Below are 27,786 nucleotides of genomic sequence, written 5' to 3' on the forward strand. Positions count from 1 at the left end.
ACTCTGCTCCCTTGTCTCTGAGTTTGTCCTCCAGTGGGAACCATACCCAACAACCTCCCTGGTGAGACAATCTCCCATGTCCTTGAAGCAGTCCAGGAAAATGGGGTTGTGCCGTGTATTTTCTTGGCCTTTCCTTAGTGTAACATTCTGGCACATGGCCCACCCCACTCCGTACAAACCTTCCTGCGGACAACCAGCCAACCCCCGTGATGACTAAATGGGAGCAGAGGGGTGTAGGAGATCTGAGATCTGAGTGGGAGGGAGGTTTGAGGAACAGGCTGTGGTTGGGGGTCTGGTTGGGCGCAGGAGCAGGCTGGGTTGGGAGACCTGGTGTACGTCTGGGGGATGAGAGTAGGGGTCTGGACATGCAGAGAATGAGGGGCACTTACCTGGCTCCATGCACCCTGCCGCTTCCAGGCACTGCTCCCATTGGCCACAATCCTGGCCAATGGGAGCATCAGGGAAAGCCTCCAGGCAAGTGGTTTCTTGTGCTGTTGTTCCCCCAGCCAGGGGGAAGGGGAGTGGCAGCATGTCAAGCTGCTTGCTCCCCCACAAGCCGGATCTGGCCTGCAAGGCTCAGGGCTCTCCTCCCTGCAGCAGGAAGCTGGCACTGCTGCTCCAGCCTCATGGTGAGAGGGTATAGCACCAGCATGGACTCCCCGTAGGGGAGGGGAAGGGAAGCGAGCCCATGGCCCTTCTGCACGGCAGTCATGGACCACTAGTGATCTGTGCAGCAACCACACTTGGAGAACCACTGCCTTAGTGTTTGCTCCTGCTCCCATTCAAGACAATGGGAAACCTCTCCTTGGCTTTAATGGTGCAAGATCCGGCTTAAAGAGCTTTTTTAAAAAATGTGATGCTTGCAATGAATTCTGAATGGCAGCTTTTACGGAGTTAAGGGATTAGTTATTTGTACTGCATACACCTGGAGGTCTCCATCAGAGATTGGAGCACTCTTGTACTAGGTGCTGTACAAATATGTCTGACAAAAAAACGACTCTTGCCCTAAAAAGCTTGTAACTGAAAGAGAGACTCTTGCACAGTGTTTCAGAGCATGCCCTAATTTAACATGCTCATAATACATTTTATGCCATTTTGTAGCAAATTATGTTGTTAGCATGGTAAAGGAACTTTTCATTCACATCTTTCCGTTTAAGGTGACATGCTACGCATTAAATATCACAGGCCAGGTCTTCAGTGGGTGTCAGTCTGAAGTCACTGCAGGTAAACCAGTTTAAACTAGCTGAGAATATGGCTCTACACACATTTATTTGCCTTGTGCAGGTTTATTTCTTAGCATAAAGGAAGAAACAATTTAATCTCCAACTACCTTTAACAATCTAACCCTGTCCTTGACTCTCCAATATTGTTTTAGCAAATCTGGATTTTTTTTCTGTCCATGAAAGAAATCAATACTGAAGTAGAAAGCTGTTCTGGATGAATTGGGTTATTGCCAGGGATGTGCTGCCCTTGAGTGTATGTTTATAGTTGGGTATCTGAGCTCTGGCCATGGGCAGAGATCACTCCAAGTGTTTGTTTTTCAAAATGAAACTCACGGTTGGATCTGTTTCTTCACTATTTGCAGGAAGATTTGCCTTCACTGTAAGTGTCCCCAAGAAGAGCACTTTGTAACAGTTATGCCTCTGGAGATGGAGAAGACGGTGACCAAGCTCATGTTTGACTTTCAGAGGAATTCCACTTCTGATGATGACTCAGGCTGTGCCTTGGAAGAGTATGCATGGGTGCCTCCGGGTCTCAAACCGGAACAGGTAAAACCTTTGGTTTAAAATGTACTTTTAAATTCTCCTTAGAAACAATTAGCCTGGTTTTCAGGGGTGTTGAGCATGAGAATGTTTCCTTGCAGTATGTTATTCAACCACTAGATGGCTCTATGTACTGTATAGAGTTCCAGATACTGTATGGCCTGGGTAAACAAGTGAGACAAAGTTGAGACTAATGTTATGTGGAAACCTACCTTTTTTGGAAAGGGGGGGAGGTCACTATAGATGCTTTTTCCAATGCCTTCTCTTTAAGAACTGAGTCACATAAAGGAACCATAGTCATTTTGTGACTTCCTACGCTAAGACCAATGGAACATGGGAGTACCTGACACTCATCTGGACAAATGCTCTTATTTTCCCCATGTGGATTTGGTTTCTCTGGCATACTAGCTAGAATTCATTGGATAAAGTCACTCAAATGATTAAAATGAAGGTTACATGTTTCTGGAGAGGAAATTATTAGGGGGGATTTAGCCCAGTATGTAGTCAGTGTCAAATGTTCATTTATTTTGATTACTTGCCGTTTACTTGATTTGTTTAGCATTATGCTGAGCTTTACATTTCAGACTTAAAGCTTAATTTCCAGAGGAGATTGTGAAATGAGGTTAGATTTGATAATTGCTATGGTGATCATTTTGAAATCATATAAGGAGGCTGGAATAAGGTGGAGGACCTATATTTGTCGCCTTACATTAGCTGTCTTTAAATATTCTGTTTTTCATAGCTTTATTACCAAAGCCTGAGGCATTTCCTGAAATATTTTGGCACCACCCACAGGCTGTAAATATTATCTGTCGAACTGGAGAAAACCCAGTTACATTTTCCTTTCTTGTCTCTGTGAGCATTACAGCAGTGCTCAATCCCTGTTTTAAACTCCTTGGTGCCTTACATTTCGTCTATTGATTTCTAGCTAGGCTAGTTCAGATTCCACATTGCTTTCTTTCAGCTTTCACAAGTTGGAGATTTCCTTTGTACTCTCCTAGAGATTCTGTGGGCATACGGTCCGAGTCAAGAGAACCCAAATTCCGATACAACGATGGCACAGACTCCAAAAGAACACGGATCTCAGACCCCCGTGTGGATCTTTGTTTTATTTCCACGATGCTTTGGCTGTAGATGCATCTTGAGAAATATTGCACATGATTAGAGCACTGGTTTTAGAGAGAGTCATCTAAAAATGCTGCCAGGGATGTTGAAAGTCTGAAGTACCGTTCAGATTAATCCAGTGTAGTCTATTAGCTTCCAGCTTGTGCTGCTCTCTGAGGTCACGTCGCTCCTTCGCATGAATATTAACTTTCTAGTCACGGTTCTCAGTCCACCTTGCTTAATCCTCGGACGAACAAATGTGCACCTCCAGGTCTGGCTGTAATCACCGCGGAAATGAAACAGAAAAAGCAAAGTCTAGTGCTGTGAACCTGACTCTGTTGCTAAGATGGATGCTTAAATACTTTCTGTTGACCATAACCAGGAGCCATTTTGGGACCCATCCTATTTCCAATGAGCCATTGAGAGCACAGCATCATGGTCTGATTCGTCTATAGCGTGACAAAACTAGACTCCCTAGAAAAAGCAAGAAGTGGGATCTGGGCCTGCTGATGTAATAAAGTCCAGACACACAGTACTCTCCCTTCCCCCTCACCCAGCAGCCTCCCGTCTACTAGGCCCCGACTCCGACTTCTGGCCCCAATCCATTTGTGAAGTTCCAAGCCACCCAGTGAATCCCCCTAATAGATCAGGAAGGCAGTAGGGCAGAGGTGAAAGTGATCCAGTGTGCCCCAGTGCAACAAGAAGTAGGGATGTAAAAGAGTAGTCGATTAGGAAGCAGGAGCCGGAGCTGGGAGGAGCTAGCTTAAAAGCCGGATCCCCCCCAGGACCAGCTCCATGGTGCTGCTTGCTCCCCATACACACAATGCTGCAGCAGTGCACGGGAGAGGGGGAGGCCGTTGAGCCCAGCTCAATCCCAGCTCGTGACAGGTCCGGAGCTACCCCCGTTGCGGCTCTGCAGTTTAAATGTAGTAGGAGCCGGCCTGCCTGCGCGCCGGGGGTAGCTCTTTCTGAGCACCTCCCCTTGTATCAACTACCTGATTATCCAATTACCCGCCTCTTAACATCCTTAGCAAGAAGCCGGATGGCTGGGACATTTAGCTGGAAGAGGGTGGGTGGGGCACTCTTGCATGGCGCCCGGCTTCCTGCAGGCTTCCATGCTCAGCAGCAAGCAGCCAGGCAAGTTAGAGGGGCTGGCTGGGGGTGCTATTCTCCCTCTAGGACTGCCCGAGCTCTGAGCCAGCCCACCATCATTTTGTAGAGGAGGGGAGGGTGCAGATGCACATACTGGGTGCCTGTTGCTTTTCCTGCTTCCTGGGACTAGGGAGCAAGGGGAAAGTGCAGAGCCTTTTGTGTTCCTTCTCTGCCCCTCCCTCGGGCAGCCGGGAGCGAGAGGGACACAGCAGGATCTGCACTTCTCCTTCCTCCCTAGTCACAGGAAGCAGGAAAAGCAACAGGGACTTGATATGTTCGGCTGCACCTCCCCACCCCTCAAAATGGTGCTCTTGCCCCCTGATCTCACCCCAAACACCCAGTCCCCTGCCCTGAGCCCCCTGCCCTACATCCTACACCTCTACGTCCCCCCTGCTCTGAGCCCCCCACCCTCCTGCCCCCTTCCCTGACTCCCACCACCCAAACCCTCTTCCCTGAGCCCCTCCTCATACCACAACCGTGACTCCTGCACACACACCCCATCTCCAGCCCCCTGCACCCACACATACCCCAACCCTGTCTCCTGCACCCTCTACACCACAGCCCCCTGCTCCAACCCTCTACCCTCAGCCCCTCATATACCCTAACCTTGTTTCCTGCACCCCTACATCCCCACTCCCCTGCCCTAACTCCTGCATTCCCACACATGCCCCAAACCTCTGCTCTGAGCCACTCCACGTGCCATTCCACATGATATTTCTTACAGGTACTGTTGGATCACAACTCTCCCTGGCCCTAAGATCCCCTCCAATGGTGTGTGTGTGTGTGTGTGTGTGTGTGTGTGTGTGTGTGTGTGTGTGTGTGTGTGTGTGTGTGTGTGTGTGTGTGTGTGTGTGTGTGTGTGTGTGAAAGGACAGTACCTGTAAGAATTATAAGTTACTTTCACCCATGCAGAAAGGGGCATGAAGCACAACTTACCAAGGGGCAGAACTGGGGTTGCCAAGTTACAGAATTCAGACTCAAGCAACTCACTGGTACTGGAGTCATGCAAAATTGCAGCCAGGCATGTGGCTTATAAGTTAGGGGTGTGTACATGATGTGAGGTCCCTGGAAGCACTATGTCTTATACAGCTACGTAGATCTAAGACAGCCATTAAACTACCTATTGGGTCACATTCTGATCTGGTCTGGATTCATTTCTGTGACTCTGGAGTAAATCTACTGAACTATGGGTTTGCAGGCAGTGAAGAGTTCCACAATTTTGTGTCATTTTGCTGTAGCATTTCTCTGGTGTGACCTAGTTTGCTAGTGGAGGGAGTTTTTCTTCAGTTTCCAACTCTGCTAAAATTTCTTTTAAAAATAACTCTGGGTAAATTGGGAAATAGTCCCCTGGCAGACTAGAGCTTTCTAGATATGTTTGGAAGACAGAGCTCCCATCTCCATAGGACACAATTGTTTACTAAGAGCCTTTGGGTGTGTCTAGACTACAGAGTTTTGTCGACAAAAGTGGACTTTTGTCGACAAAACTATACCTGCATCTACACTACCGCTGAGTTCTGTCGACATAACGTTGACAGAACTCAGCAGTTTTGTCGACGCTGGTAAACCTCATTTTATGAGGCATAACGCCTTCTGTCGACAGAGTTCTGTCGACAGAAGGTGTTATTGCCTGTAGGGTTGTGTCTAGACTACAGGGTTTTGTCGACAAAGCAACTTGGTTTGTCGACAGAACTGAATGTAGTCTAGACGCTCTTTGTCGACAGAAGCTTTGTCGACAGTATCTGTCGACAAAACTTCTGTCGACAAAACCTGTAGTCTAGACGTACCCTTTGAAGGCTCTCAGAGGAGAAGATGGCCACCATCCATCATTCATGAACAATTAGTCTTAAACTACTGCTTCTGACCAAGATTGCCATTGATTTAATATTTTCTTTTTCTCTATAGTTCCCTCCAGTAGATCTAAGACGGGGTAGCCAATAAGTAGCCCATGGGTAATAAGTAGCCAGTAGTGAGCCAAGTCAGCAGGTAGATCCACTCGTAGCTCCTGTTGGCCAAGGATTGCCATTCCAGGCCAATGGGAGCTGCAGGAAGCAGTGCGAACTGATATACCACTTCTCACAGCTCCCATTGTCCGGGCTTAGCAATCCATGGCCAACAGGATCTGCAAGCAGCCGTACCTGCAGGCGTGCAGGTAAACCAAGCATCTGTCGAGCCCTGTCCAGCCTGTGGGCTGCTTATTGCCCACCTCTGATATAAGGTCAACATAAAAAGAGATGCTTCTATTTTCTTTTAGCATCAGTAGATGAAATTGTGAATGAATATCAGGTCACACCCCCATGTATGACCAATAAAGAAATCCCCTGTCCACAAATATAGTAACAGGTTTTGACAGCTTCGATACATCGTTACTGAATTCTGATGGTCCAAAGTCTATAACTAGATGCTTAAGTATATCTAAAGGAGAGTTTTTGTAGTCAGACAAAGAATGGGTGGGGTTCTTGCCCACTTCTTCAAATATGATCAACTGGGAAATGCTGTGTGGTGACCATGTAAGAATCAGGTTGGTAACATGACACACATGATTTGTTACTAATGGAAATTTTGGGTCAAGGATTTTATAATGAATGATACAGGAATTGTATTGATCCCTGGCTTAACACCACATTAGCTCAACAAAGATGTTCAGTGCGTGGGACTACATAGTCTTGTGCAAGCTGGCTATCCTTTGACCTCCAGTGTGGAAAGAGACTGATCTCAGAAGACAGAAAAGTTCTTATTTCCCAATTTCAGACGATTGGAATGTTGGCATGGAAGAAATTGCTTCATAGACCTGATCCAAAGCCATTTGACTACAATGGCTCAAGCCCTTTATGAGCTCTTGATTTATAAGATTATCTGAAAACACCTTATTCTTGGAAATGAATTTCTCTCTTAGCTGAAGAAAACACAGATATGCCTTGTAGGGCAGAAAGTCAACCTAAGGTAGGCAACTCCTGCACATGAATAGCATAGCTGGAGTCGATGTACCTTAGGCTGAATTTCTGCAGCATCCCCACTGTGGGAGGTCGATGAGAGAAACTCTCCCATCAAATTCCTTTATTCCTTGCGACCCTTTGGTGTACCAGAGTCGACAGGGGCATGATCAGCAGTTGATTTAGCAGGGCCTTATTAGACCTGCTAAATCAACCCACGGGAGATTGTTCTCCACAGGATCTATCTCCTAGTAAGAGGAGGCAAACCCTGAGATTACTAAGACAAGACACTATAGGAAAGGCCTAGCAGTCTAAGGCCGTTTTTGAGGAGTGTTTGTGCCTCATCCATAGTTCATTAATCTTACATGTGTTTTGCATCTCAGTATTGAAATATCAATAGAGACAATAAAAAAATCTACCAAATAAATTGGAATCACAGACCGGCGCGCTCTGCTGACTAAGGAAATCTGGGAGACAGGGTCAGGAGCCGAAGTCTTGGCTGGAGCTTGTGTGCTGCTAGCCAACATTTCACATGGCTCCCTGTGGTCAGATTAAGGACGTACTTTTAAAACTCTAATCTTTAGCAGTGCATTTCCTATATTGCTGGACACCATGTGCAGAGGCGGCGAGGAGGTTGGAGTTTTCAGGGGCCACGGCTCGTTAGCTAGAGACATTTAGAAAAAGGTTTAACCTCCCGATTTCATTTCTGAAGAGGAGGGATTTTTGTGGACTTATAACTTGTTACGGGAGCACTCGTTTGTTCTCCCAGAGGCATTGGAAATTAAAAGCTTTGTCAATGGTGTCTCCAGTTTTTTGGACATGTCATGTGGACTGAGCTTCAAAGAGATTTGTTACAGCTTGGCATAGCCCTAATGACAGCATCTGTACTGTGCCTCTGAAACATGAGAGAAGGGGTTGTGGTGGGCACGTTCTGTGAGTTGAACAAACAGTAGTAGTTAACGGTCACTCCAGATCCTCCACCTGGGTTTCCTCTCATTCCCAGGCTCAAGCCCCCTTTATACAGCAAAAGCATTTAATCCCCTCTTGCTGACAGCATAGTTGCTCAGGAAAAGTCCCTTAAAAGTTATAAAAATGTGATCTAAGGCAATATTAATCATGCTAAGGGTCATGAGACCAATTTCTTCTACAACATGCACTGGAATCTTGGCCTTGAGAACTTTGCAATATGGTGCGAAATGAGCCGCTGTCACAGAGACTCTATTCAGTAGCTAATATATTCAGTAGCTTCTGTTTGGTAACGTTGGCTAGGCATATTCGATGGAGGCCTAGTTTATAATACCCTCAAGCTCCAGCAGTAACTAGTCTAGCCCTTAAGCTGCATGCAAAGAACTGCCAAGGGTCTGCCACAGCTTTACTCAAATTTACAGACTTAGGCACTAAATTAAAGTTGCCCACCACTGCAGCTTCGCACACGGGAGAAATAAAATGTATTTTTAGATGCCTTTTAGCATCTTTGCCTCGCTTGGCCACCCCTGTGTTGCTCAGGTAATGCAAAAGGAATAGACCACGTCCCCTAACTGAAGACTGCACAGTGTTGTGGAGTTGGCCACAAAGGAAAGGCCAGACCAGCCAGCCCCTATGTCACCCTTGCGACAGCCCCAGATGCAGCAGATGTGTTAATGGCAGACAGCAGAAGTGGCCAGGAAGTGCTGTGTTCTGACAGATGTTCCCTTGGGGCCCCTTGCCAGCTGGCAGAGGTTAATGTAGCCCCATGCTGCTTCAGAGGCATGGCTTTGTTTTACTTGGAATATGTTTTAATGTCTCTACCGAGCCCATCCTCTAGCCTGCTGTGGGGCTATGCTGGGAATCAGGGAGCAGTGACCCTGTTTATTGGGCCTGCCTCTCTCTTGCTTCAGTGAATGTAAAACATGATGATGCAGAGAATCTGACCCATTGTTCAGTGGGATGAATTTGGCCATCGTTAGCTGATGGCAATTACTGCAGCAGCTGGATTCTGGTGGGAGTTCATTTCCCTGACTTGTCCTATCTTGGAGTCAATCAGCTTGTTTGTATAAACGGTTACATCAGAAACCAGATGCGGTTCGTTCTCAATTTATTTTTCTTTTCCTCCTCAAATTTCATCTGAAGTCGTTTGCATGTTTTGCAACTGGGGGCGTACGTGTATTGGACAGCAGAGGTAAGACGCAGGAAATATCAAAGACTGGGAAATTAAAACAGGCAAATCCCACAGCGGGAAGTCTAAAGTTGCACCGAAGCTTTATGTCAGCATTTAACGTCAACATGTTACACCGGGGCTCCAAGTGTTATGTGCTACTGTATGTATTGTAAACACGAAAGAATTCTCCGTTGGCATGCTTTGCTGGATTTCTAAACATGGCAATTACTGTGCATGCAATAAACGATTATCCCAGTTCGTGGAGGCTCCAAGGATGATCGTGCTTTTGGGGGGGGAGGGGTCTTGGTGCAGTGAGTTGGTAGATGACAACCGCTAATCGCTTTTCCAAGTGATCTTAAAAGGTCATTGTAAGGTCATAATTAGTTTTTGTAAAATATCCTCATCTCCCTCCCAGGCTTTTACAAAATCAAATGCCGGTTGATATTTTACCAGTTTCATTCTTTTTCTTTAATGCCAATGAAATCAGCTTGTATAGAGAATATTTTCAAACCAAGTCTGCTAGACCAACGATGGGCAACGGAGACTAGTGAGTAGGCCACATGAGTGACTCTCCTTCAACTCAAGGAGTAGCAAGATTGTTGTCACCAAGACGGTCTCCCAAGATAGGACAGTTTTGCTAACTGCGCTTTTGTACCTAGAATTTGTGAGATGTGCAGACTGAAATGTCGCAGCACTTTGATTGGATGCAGAGAAAGTGCACGGCTCTCACAGACAATATTGTGCACAATCAGCACACATCTCACTTCCTGTGCCCTCACTTTATATGAATGTCATGTTAGTAACACAAGTAGGGGAAAAAAGTACACAGAAGGAAACAAACAGAATCTAACAACCCTGTCTGTGGGCAACAGTAAACAAAATGTCTTGCGGGACACACATAAATCCTGATGGGCCATATACTGCCCATAGAGCATAAGAAACTGAATGGGATAGAGTATAAGAACATAAGAACGGCCGTACTGGGTCAGACCAAAGGTCCATCTAGCCCAGTAGCCTGTCTGCTGACAGTGGCCAGTACCAGGTGCCTCAGAAAGGGTGGACCGAAGACAATGATCAAGCAATTTGTCTCCTGACATCCTTCTCTAGCCTCTGACAAACAGAGGCCAGGGACACCATTTCTATCCCCTGGCTAATAGCCTTTTATGGACCTAACCTCCATGAAATTATCTAGCTTCTCTTTAAACTCTGTTATAGTCCTAGCCTTCACAGCCTCCTCTGGCAAGGAGTTCCACAGGTTGACTACACGCTGTGTGAAGAAGAACTTTCTTTTATTAGTTTTAAACCTGCCACCCATTAATTTCATTTGGTGTCCTTTAGTTCTATTATGGGAACTAATAAATAACTTTTCTTTATCCGCCCTCTCCACCCCACTCATGATTTTATATACCTCTATCATATCCCCCTTCAGTCTCCTCTTTTCTAAACTGAAAAGTCCTAGTCGCTTTAACCTCTCTTCATATGGGACCTGTTCCAAACCCCTAATCATTTTAGTTGCCCTTTTCTGAACCCTTTTCAAGGCCAAAATATCTTTTTTGAGGTGAGGAGACCACATCTGTATACAGTATTCAAGATGTGGGCGTACCATAATTTTATACAGGGGCAGTAAGATATTCTGTGTCTTATTTTCTATCCCTTTCTTAATAATTCCTAGCATCCTATTTGCGTTTTTGACCGCTGCTGCACACTGTGTGGAAGTTTTCAGAGAACTATCCATGATAACTCCAAGATCTCTTTCCTGATTTGTCGTAGCCAAATTAGCCCCCATCATACTGTACGTATAGTTGGCGTTATTTTTCCTGATGTGCATTACTTTACACTTATCCACATTAAATTTCATTTGCCATTTTGTTGCCCAATCACTCAGTTTGGTGAGATCTTTTTGGAGTCCCTCACAGTCTGCTTCTGTCTTGACTATCCTAAACAGTTTGGTATCATCTGCAAACTTTACCACCTCACTGCTTACCCCTTTCTCCAGATCATTTATGAATAAGTTGAACAGGATTGGTCCCAGGACTGACCCTTGGGGGACACCACTAGTTACCCCTCTCCATTCTGAAAATTTGCCATTTATTCCTACCCTTTGTTTCCTGTCTTTTAACCAGTTCTCAATCCAAGGACCTTCCCATGGCCATTTAATTTACACGGGAGCCTTTGGTGAGGGACCTTGTCAAAGGCTTTCTGAAAATCTAAGTATATTATATCTACTGGATCCCCCTTGTCTGCATGTTTGTTAACCCCTTCAAAGAACTCTAATAGATTAGTAAGACATGATTTCAGTATAACAGCACAGACACTGACTTATCTACCTCCACTAATTATGCCAAGGGAAATGGAGGACACAAAACCAGTGAAAAGTTAAGGGGTCATTAGTAACAAAGGGATTTTTTTAATTTAATTTTTTTAGCTGTCTCCATCCTTTTAAAGATGACTAGGCAACAAGCACAACATTGCTGGATAATGATTGGATAAGAAACGTGACAGAATTCTGATTGGTCAACAAGCGTTCAGAGCAATCTCCATAAAAAGAGACAGTTTCTCACCTAACATAGATTGGCATATTGCGGAGTCCCCATTTGCGCCTATGCCACCCTCTCTGAAGCTCTGGGTAAATGTGGTGTGTTGATGGGGGAGGAATAAGAACATAAGTACGACCATACTGGGTCACACCCAAGGTCCATCTAGCCCAGTATCCTGTCTTCTGACCGTGGCCAATGCCAGATGCCCCAGAGGGAATGAACTGAACAAGTTATCAGCAACTGATCCAATCCCTGTTGCCCATTCCCAGCTTCTGACAAACAGAGGCTAGGGACACTATCCCTGCCCCTCCTGGCTAATAGCCATTAATGGACCCATCCTCCATGAATTTATCTAGCTCTTTTTGGAACCCTTGTAAAGTCCTGGTGTTCACAACATCCTCTGGCAAGGAGTTCCACAGGTTGACTATGCAATGTGAAAAGAAATACTTTGTTTTAAATCTGCTACCTATTAATTACATTTGGCGATCTCTAGTTTTTAATGGAAACAAGTAAATAACTTTTCCTTATCTACTTCTCCACACCATTCAAGATTTTAGACCTCTATCGTATTCCCCCTTCGTCTCCTCTTTTTTAAGCTGAAAAGTCCCAGTCTTTTTAATCTCTCCTCGAATGGCAGCCGTTCCAAATCTCTATCATTTTTGTTGCTTTTCTGTACTTTTTTTCAGTGCCAGGATATCTTTTTTGAGATGAGATGATCACATCTGCAGGCAATACAAGATGTGTAACATAGATAGATATAGAGAGAGTAAGATGTTCTCCGTCTTATTCTTTGTCCTTTTTTTAATGATTGCCAACATTGTTTGCTTTTTTGACTGCCACTGCACATTGAGTGGATGTTTTCTGAGGACTAGCCACTATGACTCCAAGATCTCTCTCTCTGTTAACAGCTAATTTACTTCCCATCATTTTTGTATGCATAGTTGGGATGATGATGTCCAATATGCATTACTTCGTATTCATGGCCTCTGATTTTACAGTAGCTGAGAATCTGGCCCATAATTTAAACCCAGACAATGCAACTGTACCTGTGCTTTGCCACTAGGCCTTTGGAATTTTAAAGTCCCAGTCTCTAAAGGGGCAATGCAGGATGCAGGTAGATTTATACACCGATGAAGTGCTCATCATTCCTAGGAATTTCATTTATGAGACACCTTACACAAGGGCACCTGTTTTGTACCGTGAGGCTTAAAATCAAAGACAGAATGATTTCCACCGCCAGAGGCATGGGATTATATGCACACCTTGGTGTTATTCAATTATAATATGGATTAATTAATGTGGTTTCAAATACTAACAAACACACAAGGATTCTTTTAATATGATTCCTTTCCTGCCAAAGAGATTTATTAATTTTTCCTGCATGATTGCCACTGGGCACCATTTGCTACTCAGATTCTTTATGGTCGCACCCCAATCATAGGAGAGTTTTTATTTGTTCTCTGTGGGTTTACTGCTAGGTCCATTCCCACACTTGCTCTCCAATTCCCCTGTGCACATCCCTTCCCCCCACCCGCACACACCGTCTCTCTGAGCCAGAACAAGGGTTCAGCCCAGTGTGGAATGTTTAGGGAGGAAATTAAATGGAACGACTGCAGAGGCCCTGGCCAAAATTCAGACTTCAAGTATTACAATAGAAAAAAAATCATTGGAGTCAGAAAACAGTTTATCTTTCTAGTTTGAATTTAATTATCGTGTCCAGCCCCAACCCTGGACAGCAAGCGGGTGAAGGAAGGGATGGACTTCTGCTTAAGTCATTGGATCTGGGACTTGAGATCTGCGTTCAATCCCTGACTGCCACAGATTTCTAGTGTGATCTAAATACCTCCTTTCTGTCTGGTCTGTTGAGCTTGTAAACCCCTGAGAGCAGGGTCTCTCTCTTACGATGTGCATGTACAGTGCCCAGCATGCAGGCCTCAATGTTACTTAGTAGGATTACTGCAAATAGTAAGCAATAGCCATTCGTCTGTGGGCTCTGACTAGCTCCATATTCTTGCTTGAACAGAACTGACCAATAAAATTTAGCTCCTCCTAAACTAGAGCATGTGTGGATGCGATACAAAGGCTGTTTCACATATACAAATATATTGTTTCACATAATATCCACGCCCGACAAAATCTCTTAGCTGCTATTGGCTGGAAACTGGCCAGTGGGAGCTGAGAAATTGTGCTGCCCTGCCCCACCCCCCAGAAAAAATTCTGGCCAATAGGAGCTGAGCAATGTTTCTGGAAGTGGGGACAGTGCACAAAGCCTCCCTACCTCTTCCCCCCCCCCCCCAACACCACAGCAGAGACAGCCACAGGGAGCAGCCAGCCACTTTGAGCACCACTATTCTATGCCAGAGGGGCAGGCTGCGGGCTGGATTAAAAGGCTTGGCAGCTGCATCTGGCCTGCGGGCTGTATCTTGCCCACCCCTGAACTACAGCAAGAGAGGAATGTTCATTTCTTTAGAGGCGTGTCAGTTTTAAAGACATGCTATTAAAGCCCAGGAACGATTTCGTAAAAATGCCAGTTAATACGCTAGTCTTCAGGGAGAAGTCAGAGTGGGACTAGAACCTGGATCTCTGAGTTTTAAGCACTCTGCCAGACGGGTTACAGAAGAAGCTCTGCTAGTTCAAGCCAGCGCAGACTTGTTTAAACTGTTTGCTGCATTCTTCCCACTTAAGCCAATGTTCGTTTTGAAGCTCTCACACGGAGGGTCATGAGACGAGGCCACAAGTGGATTTCTCTCACACATACACACCAGCTGAAATAGCCCCGCACTTCACAATGTAAACAGTTCCGCATGCTGACAAAATAAAGTCACTTACAGCGAGGGGGCAGTGAGGACGGATAAGAACTCTGTACGCTGCCAGGTGGCATAGAGCAATCAGGAGCACACTGCTGCATAAGCAAATCCTGCAGCAATGCTGGCTCTCCCTTAGTCACAGGTAAGAGCTGACTCATCGCCCTACTGTCACCGGTGGACTTGGAATCATAGAATCCTAGGGCTGGAAGAGACCTCAGGAGTCATCGAGTCCAGCCCCCTGCCCAAAGCAGGATCAACCCCAACTCAATCATCCCAGCCAGAGCTTGGTCAAACCAGGACTTCAAGACCTGTAGGGATGGAGATTCCACCATCTCACTAGGGAACCCATCCTAGTGCTTCACCACCCTCCTAGGGAAGTAGCTTTTCTTAATATCCAGCCTAGACCTCCCCCACTGCAACTTGAGATGATTACTCCTCATTCTCTCATCTGTCCCCACTGAGAACAGCCTCTCTCCATCCTCTTTGGAACCCCCTTTCAGGCAGCTGAAGGCTGCTATCAAATCCCCCCTCACTCTTCTCTTCTGTAGACTAAACAAATCCAAGTCCCTCAGCATCTCCTTATAGGTCATGTGCTCCATCCCCCTAATCATTTTGGTTGCCCTCCACTGGACCCTCTCCAATGCATCCACGTCCTTTCTGTACTGGGGGGCCCCGAACTGGACACAATACTCCAGATGTGGTCTCACCAGAGCTGAATAAAGGGGAATAAACACTTCTCTAGATCTGCTGGAAATACTCCTCCTAATACACCCTTATATGCCATTAGCCTGCTTGGCTACAAGAGCACCCTGTTGACTTATATCCAGCTTCTCAATGCATCCTGTGCCCTGACTGATTGCTGTGCAAGATGCTGTGCAAGTTTCTATTCTCAGACAAAAAACCCTTCAGAAACAGACTGCGAGGAGAAGTGCTGAGCCGGCATTCAGATACAAATTTTAGACCCTGACACAAGGCCTAAGTAGACACCTAGAGTGGTTCTCCCATTACAATCAGTAATTTCCCATTTAGGCACTCGCACCGTCCTACCACTGTTGGAGATAAGCCACATCCACTCTGATTTAATTAGCACAGATGTCACACTCCCATCTCTGTATCCTTTTTCCCTCTTTTCTCTTCATCATGCGAGGAAGTGAATTGTAGCTCACAAAAACGTATGCCCTAATAAATGTGTTAGTCTTTCAAGTGCCACCGGACTCTTTGTTGTTTCTAATGCTCTTAGTTTGTATAGGGCTAGATCCTGCAAAGTTTTGAATGTGCTGGCCATGATCATAGAAGGACATTTTAATGAGAAATAAGAATATAAGAGGGTTGCATTGACATATGACTGTAGAAATGTAGAATCACAAAATATTAGAACTGGAAGGGACCTTGAGAGGTCAAGTCCAGTCTAGAACATCCCTGATAGATGTCTATCCAACCTGCTCTCAAATATCTCTAGTGATGGCGATTCCACAACTACCCTAGCCAATTTATTCCAGTGTATAACCACCCTGACAGGAAGTTATTCCTAATTTTCAGCCTAAACCTCTTGTTGCAATTTACACCCATTGCTTCTTGAGCTATCATCAAAGGCTAAGGAGAACATTTTATCTCTTTCCTCCTTGTGATACCCTTTTGGGTACTTGAAAGCTGCTATCCTGTCCCCTCTCAGTCTTCTCTTTTCCAAACTAAACAAACATGAATGCGATTGTTTGCTGCAACAGCTCAACGCAAAAGAGATTTGCTGATGCTACCCACAATTCCTTGTACACGGAACGTCTTTGTCAAATAATAGCTTGAATCTCTGCAACCTTTTTCTTCTGAAAGAGGTTCTGTGCAATTAGTCACTGGAAGAAAATAGATTCACCAAAGGAATCTGAAGTTATCATTTATTCAGACTTTGAAAGTTAAACTTCTAAACAGAGGAATTAAACTGAAAACACCCTCTTCCCCGCCCCAGAACTCAGAAACCTGGAAAACAGACAAGCATTTGTGTAGTAATGTAATTATTTTCTTCAATTCATTGACTAGAGTTGGCTTAACTTTAAAGAATTTTTTCCTTTAGTTTTATTTGACACGGGCTTTTTTTCTCTCAAAATTACTAGCGTTTTTTGCTAGTAATTTCGTCTTTAAAATTCACACTGATCTACTTTTTTAGGTGGATGGGGGGAATCAGACTCAGAAGCTGTGAGAAAAGAACTATTAGTATGAAGATCAATATCTTTCATTTTGTTGTATTTTCCTCTGCTTGTTCTGTGATTTTCAGAGTGTGGGTGAGAGAGAGAGAGAGAGATGCTTAAAAGCAAGACTAGACCTGTTGGAGCTACTCCCCTTGCCTTTCCAGTATTCCTGAGTCCCACCTACAAGACCTTTCCTGTCAGGTTACTGGTCCAGGTTGTACCTTGAGGTCTGTGACGTTGTTTGACTTTTATTAGGACTTGGCCTGAGATCTTTTAAATTCCTTCTGGGTTGATGTAATTCAAATCTGACACAAGTCACAGAGGACAGAGGAACACGGGTTAATTCAGTGTGAAATCTAACCTATCTTACTCAGGATCCTATGAATTATAACACTGCTTGCTAAGGCACCTGCAAACAAAGGAGGGTGTTACCAAGGGAAATAATAAAAAAAAGCGGTGTTTGTCGTATATGGCAAAAGTGCCGGACATTGTAGTAATTAAAAATAGTTAACAGTAAAAAAAAATTACTTGGGTTAGGGATGTTAAATTGTGGTTATCTTAACTAATTGTGTAATCGATACAATTGTACTGACTACAAGATTAGTCAGTAAGGACCGCTGTGGAGAGCCGCAGTGGGAGTAGCTCTAGGAGCTGGCTGGATCCGGGACTGAGTAGTCCCGGCTCCTGTCGGCTCCGGGAACCACCCACGCTGCAGCGCTGCATTTTAAATGTATTAAGAGCTGCCAGGCTCTTACTCCATTTAGAATGCAGAGGTGCAGTGTCCCGGACCAGTGCAAGCCGGGACTGCTCACTCCAGCACCCCCTGTTCACGGCAGCTGGCTGTCTACCGCACACAGAGGCTTCTTGGCAGTAGCAGCCCCTGTCCATGGGCGGTGCCCAGCTCTGCACTGGAACCCCCGCGAACATAAGAACGGCCGTGCTGGGTCAGACCAAAGGTCCATCTAGCCCAGTAGCCTGTCTGCCGACAGTGGCCAGCACCAGGTGCTCCAGAGAGCGTGGACCGAAGACAATGATCAAGCGATTTGTCTCCTGCCATCCTTCTCCAGCCTCTGACAAACAGACGCCAGGGACACCAATTCTATCCCCTGGCTAATAGCCTTTTATGGACCTAACCTCCATGAAATTATCTAGCTTCTCTTTAAACTCTGTTATAGTCCTAGCCTTCACAGCATCCTCTGGCAAGGAGTTCCACAGGTTGACTACATGCTGTGTGAAGAAGAACTTTCTTTTATTAGTTTTAAACCGGCTACCCATTAATTTCATTTGGTGTCCTCTAGTTCTTCTATTATGGGAACTAATATATAACTTTTCTTTATCCACCCTCTCCACCCCACTCATGATTTTATATACCTCTATCATATCCCCCTCAGTCTCCTCTTTTCTAAACTGAAAAGTCCCGGTCACTTTAACTTCTCTTCATATGGGACCCGTTCCAAACCCCTAATCATTTTAGTTGTCCTTTTCTGAACCATTTCCAAGGCCAAAATATCTTTTTTGAGGTGAGGAGACGACATCTGTACACAGTATTCAAGATGTGGGCGTACCATATTTTTATACAGGGGCAGTAAGATATTCTGTGTCTTATTTTCTATCCCTTTCTTAATTCCTAGCATCCTATTTGCCTTTTTGACCGCCGCTGCACACTGTGTGGAAGTTTTCAGAGAACTATCCACGATAACTCCAAGATCTCTTTCCTGATTTGTCGTAGTCAAATTAGCCCCCATCATACTGTACGTATAGTTGGCGTTATTTTTCCCAATGTGCATTACTTTACACTTATCCACATTAAATTTCATTTGCCATTTTGTTGCCCAATCACTCAGTTTGGTGAGATCTTTTTGGAGTCCCTCACAGTCTGCTTCTGTCTTGACTATCCTAAACAGTTTGGTATCATCCGCAAACTTTACCACCTCACTGCTTACCCCTTTCTCCAGATCATTTATGAATAAGTTGAACAGGATTGGTCCGAGGACTGACCCTTGGGGGACACCACTAGTTACCCCTCTCCATTCTGAAAATTTACCATTTATTCCTACCCTTTGTTTCCTGTCTTTTAACCAGTTCTCAATCCAAGGACCTTCTCTCTTATCCCATGGCCATGTAATTTACACAAGAGCCTTTGGTGAGGGACCTTGTCAAAGGCTTTCTGAAAATCTAAGTATATTATATCTACTGGATCCCCCTTGTCTGCATGTTTGTTAACCTCTTCAAAGCACGCTAATAGATTAGTAAGACATTATTTCCCTTTACAGAAACCATGCTGACTTTTGTCCAACAAATTATGATGTTCTATGTACCTCACAATTTTATTGTTTCGACTAATTTGCCCGGTACTGAAGTTAGATTTACCGGTCTGTAATTGCCAGGATCTCCTCTAGAGCTCTTTTTAAATACTGGTGTCACTTTGGCTACCTTCCAGTCGTTAGGTACGGAAGCCAATTTAAAGGATAGGTTACAAACCACAGATAATAGCTCAGCAATTTCCCATTCGAGTTCTTTTAGAACCCTTGGATGAATGCCATTCGGTCCCGGAGATTTGTTAACATTAAGTTTTTCTATTTGTTCCATAACCTCCTCTAATGACACTTCAATCCGGGATAGTTCCTCAGATTCATCACCCACAAAGGACGGTGCAGATTTGGGAATGTCCCTAACGTCATCAGCCGTGAAGACTGAAGCAAAGAAATCATTTAGTTTATCCGCAATGGCTTTATCATCCTGGATTGCTCCTTTTATATCTCGATTGTCTAGGGGACCCAGAGGTTTTTTAGCAGGCTTCCTGCTTCTAATGTACTTAAAAAACATTTTGTTATTTCTTTTTGAGTTTTTGGCTAGCTGTTCCTCAAAATCTTTTTTTGCTTTTCTTATTACATTTTTACACTTGATTTGATAGCGTTTATATTCCTTTCTATTTATCTTACTAGGATTGGATTTCCACTTCTTAAAAGATACCTTTTTGTCCCTCACTGCTTCTTTTACATGGTGGTTAAGTCACAGTGACTCTTTTTTAGGTCTCTTGCTATGTTTTTTAATTTGGGGTATACATTTAAGTTGGGCCTCTATTATGGTGTCCTTAAAAAGTTTCCATGCAACTTGCAGGGATTTGGCTCTAGTCATTATGCCTTTTAATTTCTGTTTAACTAACTCCTCATTTTTGTGTAATTTCCCTTTTTGAAATTAAATGCCAGGGTGCAGGACTGCTGAGGTGTTCTTTCCTCCACAGGAATGTTAAATGTTGTTATATTATGGTCACTATTCCCAAGCGGTCCGGTAACGGTTATCTCCTGGACCTGATCCTGTACTCCACTCAGGACTAAATCGAGAATTGCCTCTCCCCTTGTGGGTTCCTGCGCCAGCTGCTCCAAGAAGCAGTCATTTAAGCCATTGAGAAATTTTATCTCTGCTTTTCTTCCTGTGGTGACATGTATCCAGTCAATATGGGGATAATTAAAATCCCCCATTATTATAGAGTTCTTTATTTTGGTAGCCTCTCTAATCTCCCTCGGCATTTCAATGTCCATATCACTGTCCTGGTCAGGTGGTCGGTAATATATCCCTACTGCTAATTTCTTATTATTGGAGCATGTAATTACTATCCATAGCGATTCTATGGAACATGTTGATTCATTTAATATTTTTATTTCATTTGATTCTACATTATCTTTCACATACAGTACCACTCTGCCAGCCACCCAGCCTGCTTTATCCATTCGATATATTTTATATCCCGGTATGATTGTGTCCCACAGATTTTCCTCATTCCATCGGGTTTCAGTGATGCCTATTATGTCAATCTCCTCCTTTAATATGAGGTACTCTAGTTCACCCATCTTATTAGCCAGACTCCTAGCATTTGTGTAGAAGCACTTTAAAAATTTGCCACTGCTTATTTGTCTGCCCTTCCCTGATGCATTGGATTCCTTTATATGCGGTTGTTTATCTGCTCTGGCCCATGGTTTGTCCTCTCCCCTCCTCTCTTTCTGACTACAGCTTAGAGAATCTCTATCAATGGATTCTCCTCTAAGAGAAGTCTCTCTCCGATTTATGTGCATCTCTGCACCAATCGGCTTTCCCCCATCTCTTAGTTTAAAAACTGCTCTACGGCCTTTTTAATGTTTAGTGCCAGCAGTCTGGTTCCACCCTGGTTTAGCTGGAGCCCATCCTTCCTGTATAGGCTCCCCCTCTCCCAAAAGTGTCCCCAGTTCCTAATAAATCCAAACCCGTCTTCCCTACACCATCGTCTCATCCACGCATTGCGACTCTGAAGCTCTGCCTGCCTACCTGCCCCTGCACGTGGAACTGGAAGCATTTCCGAGAACGCCACTATAGAGGTCCTGGATTTCAGTCTCTTTCCTAGCAGCCTAAATTTGGCCTCCAGGACATCTCTCCTACCATTCCCTACGTCATTGGTACCTACATGTACCACGACCACTGGCTCCTCCCCAGCACTACACATAAGTCTATCTAGATGCCTCGAGAGATCCGCAACCTTCGCACCAGGCAGGCAAGTGACCATACGGTTCTCCCGGTCATCACAAACCCAACTATCTATGTTTCTAACAATCGAATCACCCACTACTAACACCTGCCTCTAACAACTGGTGTTCCCTCCCCCTCAGAGGTATCCTCAGTGTGAGAGGATACCACAATATCCTCTGGAAGGGGCTGCTGTGGGTGCAGTCTTTTCCCTTGGCGAACCTCGGCCCACCGTGGGCAGAGGCTGCTTCACAGAAGCCTCCCCCCCAGCACCGGCTCCTGTTCCCCACCTCTGCACTTCCTCTCATAGAGGGGGGGAAGTGAGTAGTCAATATTCCAGTCGACTGCCCGATAAGCTTATGCTTACATCCCTAATTTGGGTTCCACTACAACACGACACTGTGAGTCCTGTAGAAATCAATGAAAGTCTCTCATTGATTTCACTAGGCTCTGGATTAGATCCTTACACAGCATCTTCCAACTCTCTTTTATACATGGTGAATTAGAAATACAACGATTCACTCTGTGCAGCTAAACAACATTATGCCCATTTCACAGGTGAGCAGACTAAGATTTGGAAAGAACAAATTTTTCAGCACCTCTACCTATTTAGGCTGCTCATCTTAAATTTTGATTAATTAGAGTGCCCGTTCTGACTAAAGCTGTTCTGGGAGATTTTTTTTCCAACATGTCACAATATCATTTTTTTTAAGTATCCTAGTAAAATCTCCCGTATTGCTTTCAACAGTCACCAGGAAATTGATGCTGAGGGTTGGCAACCCTATTTATTAACATAGTGTAACACCCCAATGTGCTACGCTCTATAAATGCTTCGGGCCTATTTTCGGAAGTGCTGCTGACTCGCAGTTCTCGATGTCACAGACTTGCGGGTGCTCTGCCCTGGAATTGTTGGGAAAATGGATGGGGGGGGGGAGGTTTGATATTCTGTGGCTTCTGTTTACTCAAAAATGCCATTTTCTTTCAAAAAAGCAGTGTTTTCAGTGAGGCTACCGTGCTTCTGAAAATCAGGCCTTGGGTATCTGTTTGTCTCTGCCACCTCCCAAATTAATGGACATTTTTAAAAAGCTTGACTTTATTGATATTTCTGCTGTGGCAGAACCCAGAATAGAACACTTGATTTCTGCTCATAGTCCATGTAACCACTAAACTAGACTACCAATCCAGCTGTGAATTGACCACAGAAGCCATTGAGGGTACAGTACAGAGCTAAACAACAGACTCAGCATAGTAATCTGTGACAGTTTCTAAAGTAGATTAACACTAAGGATTTGTCATGCTTCTTGGGATAAACTTTAATTTCCTGGCACATGTGATCTATGTTGAAATCCCATTTATTTCCACTACAGCTTGAACCTCTAGTCCGGCATCTTTGGGACCTAGCTGGTACCAAACCAAAGAATTTGCTGGACCATGGGAGGTCAACATTGTCTAGCAGCATTACCAACACTTCCGCTGCTTACCGGGGTGTTAGAAGACATTTAGGAGTAACTTAGCATTAAATATGTGCCAACAATGCCCCTCTGCTATATACATTGGCCAAACTGGACAGTCCCTACATAAAAGAATAAATGGACACAAATCAGATATTAGGAATGGTAATATACAAAAACTTGTAGGAGAACACTTCAATCTCCCTGGACACACAATAGCAGATCTAAAGGTAGCCATCCTGCAGCAAAAAAATTTCAAGACCAGACTCCAAAGAGAAACTGCTAAGCTACAGTTCATCTGCAAGTTTGACACCATCAGCTCAGGATTAAACAAAGACATTGAATGGCTAGCTAACTACAAAAGCAGCTTCTCCTCTCTTGGTATTCACACTTCTTTGCTAGAAGTGGGCCTCATCCTCCCTGATTGAATTTACCTTGTTATCTCTAGCCTGATTCTGGCCTGTATATTTATACCTGCCTCTGGATATTTCCACTACGTGCATCTGACGAAGTGGGTCTTTGCCCACGAAAGCTTATGCTCCAATACATCTGTTAGTCTATAAGGTGCTACAGGACTACTTGTCGCTTTTGCAGCTCCAGACTAACATTGCTACCCCTCTGATACTTAGCATTAAATAACAACACAGAACTCTGAGTGCCAGGACTGGTGGCTGTAAACAAACTTTATGGGACTGCGGGAAAGTTGGCTAACTAAAATAATGCTAGAACATGGGTGTTGCCAGACCAGAGAGCCCCAGATTAGAGAGGTTCAACCTATATTGTTTTTTCCCTACCACCATGAGAATCTTCTGTATGGAGAGAGAGAGAGAATTGCCATCGAATGTGGGATTCTCTTTCCCATCCATGAATTTGCCTCGTCCTGGATGTAACAATGTACTGTGCTTTCCAGCTGTACCCTGGCTGAATCTCTCTCAGTGCGCACGCACACGAGGAAAAAATGCTCTAGGTCATCTCAACAAAAATTGTGTCTGACCCAAAATAAAATGTGTCATTTTCAGGTGTGTTTTACCTTTTTTTTTTTTAGTACAATCCAGCTCCGTTTCTGAACAAAATATCATTTTGAAATGAAAAAGTCAAAATGTTTTGACTCTTTTGAATCTCCCCACCCCCATGGCCACCATTTTTGCAGCCAAAACTATTCCCCCAATTCAATCTGAATTCACAAACAGTTGGTCAGCCCTCAGCAGCCTTTTTCTACTCAATAATTCCTCAGATCAAGGGACTTCAATCTCTGTGTGTGTTAAACACTCTGGCTGTGTCTACACTGGCAAGTTATTCCGGAAAATCAGCCGCTTTTCCGGAAAAACTTGCCAGCTGTCTACACTGGCCGCTTGAATTTCCGGAAAAGCACTGACGATCTAATGTAAAATCATCAGTGCTTTTCCGGAAAAACTATGCTGCTCCCGTTTGGGCAAAAGTCTTTTTCCGGAAAACTGTTCTGGAAAAGGGCCAGTGTAGACAGCACAGTAGTGTTTTCTGCAAAAAAGCCCCGATCCCGAAAATGACGATCAGGTCTTTTTTGTGGAAAAGCGCGTCTAGATTGACCACGGACGGTTTTCCGGAAAAAGTGCTTTTGCGGAAAAGCATCCTGCCAATCTAGACGCGCTTTTCCGAAAATGCTTTTAACGGAAAACTTTTCCGTTAAAAGCATTTCCGGAAAATCATTCCAGTGTAGACGTAGCCTCTGTGTTCTGCAAAATACCTGTGTAGGATGGATACAGAATCTGTTCTACACAGCAATGGCTCAGGGATTGTCCCAGCCTAGGGAAAAGAATTCAGTCCTGTGCCCACATCATCTTGCTGAGCGATGTGTTAAGAGAAGAAATCTTTCTCCTCTGGGCCACGGAAGCCTTCCGTATTTGCTGCTGCAGTCTTCAATTCCTGCATAGCCTCCCTCCCTCCCCCCATCACTGCAAGGAAAATGAGAGTGGATGGGATTTGCATAGGAAAAATTCCCAGCCCTGATGTAATGTCTCTTTGGGCCCTAGAGTTGTGCTCCATATGGGCAGAGTGCCAGAGTCCATCACCTGCACAGCCTTCTCCAAAATCCCCAATGGCACCTCACACACCAGGCCTGCTGTCGGGGGCCGTCCTACCCTTGGAAGCAGAGGAAGCTTAATGCTCAGCTGGGACCCTTCCCTGAAGGTGTCAGACACTTAAATACATGCACACGGTAAAAGACCGCTCCTAACACATTAAGAGTCAGGAGGCTGCATCTCCGTTTCCTTGCAACCAAAGCCATTAACAATCCGATTTTTACCTTTTTTAAAAAAAACCACTCAGCAAAAGGGCTGTGAGGGCCGGATTCTGGCTTTGTGCTTACGCACTCACTCCCCAAAGCAGCAATGAGAAGACAGGTTGTGAGTGTCCTGATTTTCCCCAAACCCAGGCCGCTCACATTTCCAGGACCCTCCGGGTGTTCCCAGGCGGATGCTGTCCATGTGTCTTGGTGTGAAACCCTTGCCATGGCCCAGACTTCCCACGGTGTCTAGGCTCTCTTTCCCCACTCTGTCTCTTTCTCTTCCAGGCCCCGATTATTAGTACAGGAGATGTGCAGGGAGGGAGCACATGAGCAATCGCCATGTTTAAAGATTCACTCCTGCTCTGCTGCCTCCTGAGAATCATGCAACACCATCACAGGTCCTGATCAAATAAGCCTCTAATGGGATCTGGGTCATCACATTCCAGCAATCCCTCTCGGCCATGAATATTGGCCACACCGGACAGTTTCTGTGATACAGGGTAAATAGACCCAAATCAGACATCGGAAATGGTAACACACACAAACCTGTAAGGGAACATTTTAACCTGCCTGGGCACTCCGTCGTGGATTTAAAAGTAGCCATTCTCCTACAAAGGAATTTCACCAGACAATGACAGAGAGAGGGGGGAATTCAGCTGCAAATTTGACACGGTTTCCCTGGGCTGGAACAAAGACATTAACTGGATGGCACATTATAAAGACAGTGTCCCCTGCCATTTATACCTCATTTTTACATCAGAACAAAGGATAGAACACTTGCAGCCCACTTACTTAGCTTTATTAGTACCGGTCCTACAATTGACAGATGCCTTTCTTTTCTGTTATGAAGTACTTGGTTTCTGTTATTCCTCTCCAGCTCATCTGCAGAAGTGGGCTTTGCCCACAAAAACTCATGATACTATCTCTCTCTACACATAAAAAAGTTTTTCCTGTGAGATGACAGAGTGACATCATCACATCACTCTGCATCCCACCTGCCTCCTCCTTCTCTTCCCCTCCCCCCCCCAAATTCGAGCCCGACCTCGCTGCTTCCCCTCGCCACTTGGAATTGCTATTTTAAACCAAGCCCCTACTCCCCTTCTGCCACCCCCCACTCCACCGGGCTTTAAATGCCGAGACACATGGCACGGCAGCTGGCAGACCCCACCTCTCGGCTGTGAAAGGCCAAGGGTGGGGGAGGGGGAGGAGGGTGCTCGGGACAGTAGCCTGGGGACAGGTGTCCAGCTGGGCTTATGTGCCAGCAGTGGGCTTTTGGGGGCTCCCCTGCCACCAGCCTCTTAGGGAGCTGGCAGGGATGGAGGGAAAGGGGGCCCTTGCGAGAGGGGGGGTTGGCAAGTGCAGCGAGCAGGGTGCACAGCCCCGTGTGTGTGTGTGTGTGTGTGTAAGTCCCTAAGTCCTGGTCTACACTAGGGAGTTATTTTGAAATAACCCCCCTTGAGTTGAATTAATAAGTGGAGCATCTGCACAACCAAGCCCATTATCTTGAAATCTGTGCTCCAGCTTTCCTCGGGGAATAACGCTATATTCAAAATAGTTATTTCGAAATAGAGGCAGCGTGGATGCTCCGCTGCTGCTATTTCGAAATAACGACTCCCCAGAGTCATTCGGGCTAATTACTCCCCAGTGCTTCCTGGGGCTCTAAGTCTGAAGTAGCACATCCACAAGAATGGAGCCTGCCTGGGACTGATTTCAGGGCTTCCCCATAGCGTGGACATGCTAGCTGGATTTTGTAAAATTGGGAGTTAAGTTGAATTTAGTTATTTCAACATAGTTTCCTAGTGTAGACATGCCCCAAGATGCCACAGGACTACTTGTTTTTAAAATGAGAGACTAACATGGCAACCCCTCGGAGACTTTATTTTTCTTAAGTTTGATTGTTGCTCCTTTTCCCCTAACGTGTCTCCAAGTCCCTAAGCTATGAGCTCCTTGGGGCAGAGGCCATCCCTTCTGGAAGGTCTAGAAAGCACTTAGCACGTGGTGAGCACTCACAGCATCAAGCAAATAGAACAACTGCCCTGTTTTCCCATTGTTAGAATGCACTCACTTGGAGCCAGGAGTTGGCCCTTTGGGCAAAGACAAGCAAAAATTACAGCCTGGGGCAATGTGTGAAAAATTCACACGATGAAGTCATTCCCTCCTGGGGGAGGAGGATCAGCACGCAGAGGGAACAGGCCGATGACGTGGTGAAGATGGTTCCTCCTGCAGCGGGTCAGAGACAATGGGGAAAGCTTGCCTGAGCTGATTTGAAGATGATAAAATGTTTCAGGCTCATTTCAGGCAACGCCACACAGGTCTGGGCCTGCTGTTTTTGTTTTATTTTGTTTTGTTTTCCAAATGAATTTGCCCATCCCTACAGAAATATTTTGCTAAATTTATGGGAGCAGTCTCCAGCAGGCCTGAGATTACATGGAAAACTTGCCAGAGGAAGTGCTTATGGCCGCATGCACTCGATTTTTCTGTCCGATGGCCAGGAAACAAACACTCGTTACCAAACACTGGCTTGCAAACCTACAGCAGAGCCAGAGCTCCTTGGGTGTATGGTGCGTGTCTTACAGCTCATTCCCTGAACAACAGAATGTCATTTGGCAGCTAGACAAAGAATAATTCTTTCTGGACTCCTTCAACTTCAAGAATAGGACAAGAAGCAGTGGGCTTAAATTGTAGCAAGGGAGATTTAGGTTGGTCATTAGGAAAAACTTCCTGTCAGGTTGGATAGACATCTATCAGGGATGACCTGGATGGTTCTTGGTCCTGCCTTGATGGCAGGAGACTGAACTTGATGACCTCTCAAGGTCCTTTCCAGTTCGAGTATTCTATGATTCTGTGTATTGTGCGTAAGATCTTCATTTGCAGCCATCAGAGACCAAGTGATACAGAGCAAAGAGGCTAAGCTATCAGTACTGACACTCGATTGGAAATTTTGCAAAGAGAAATCAGCAGAGCT

The 27,786-nt window shown here is 45.0% G+C and overlaps 1 protein-coding gene across 5 annotated transcripts in view; it reads left to right on the forward strand.

Moving 5' to 3' along the window:
• Window positions 1-27,786, forward strand: part of PRICKLE2 (prickle planar cell polarity protein 2) — a 221,574-nt gene that overhangs the window by 152,935 nt on the left and 40,853 nt on the right. For all 5 annotated transcript variants that reach the window (XM_075938504.2, XM_075938506.2, XM_006135077.5 and 2 more), the window contains one exon: window positions 1,586-1,769. In XM_075938504.2, coding sequence (XP_075794619.1) covers window positions 1,586-1,769 — 184 coding nt within the window. The remainder of the gene's footprint in view (window positions 1-1,585; window positions 1,770-27,786) is intronic.

Source organism: Pelodiscus sinensis, chromosome 11 (genome assembly GCF_052426305.1).
Source record: "Pelodiscus sinensis isolate ZL-2025 chromosome 11, ASM5242630v1, whole genome shotgun sequence".
Classification (NCBI taxonomy): Eukaryota; Metazoa; Chordata; order Testudines; family Trionychidae; genus Pelodiscus; species Pelodiscus sinensis.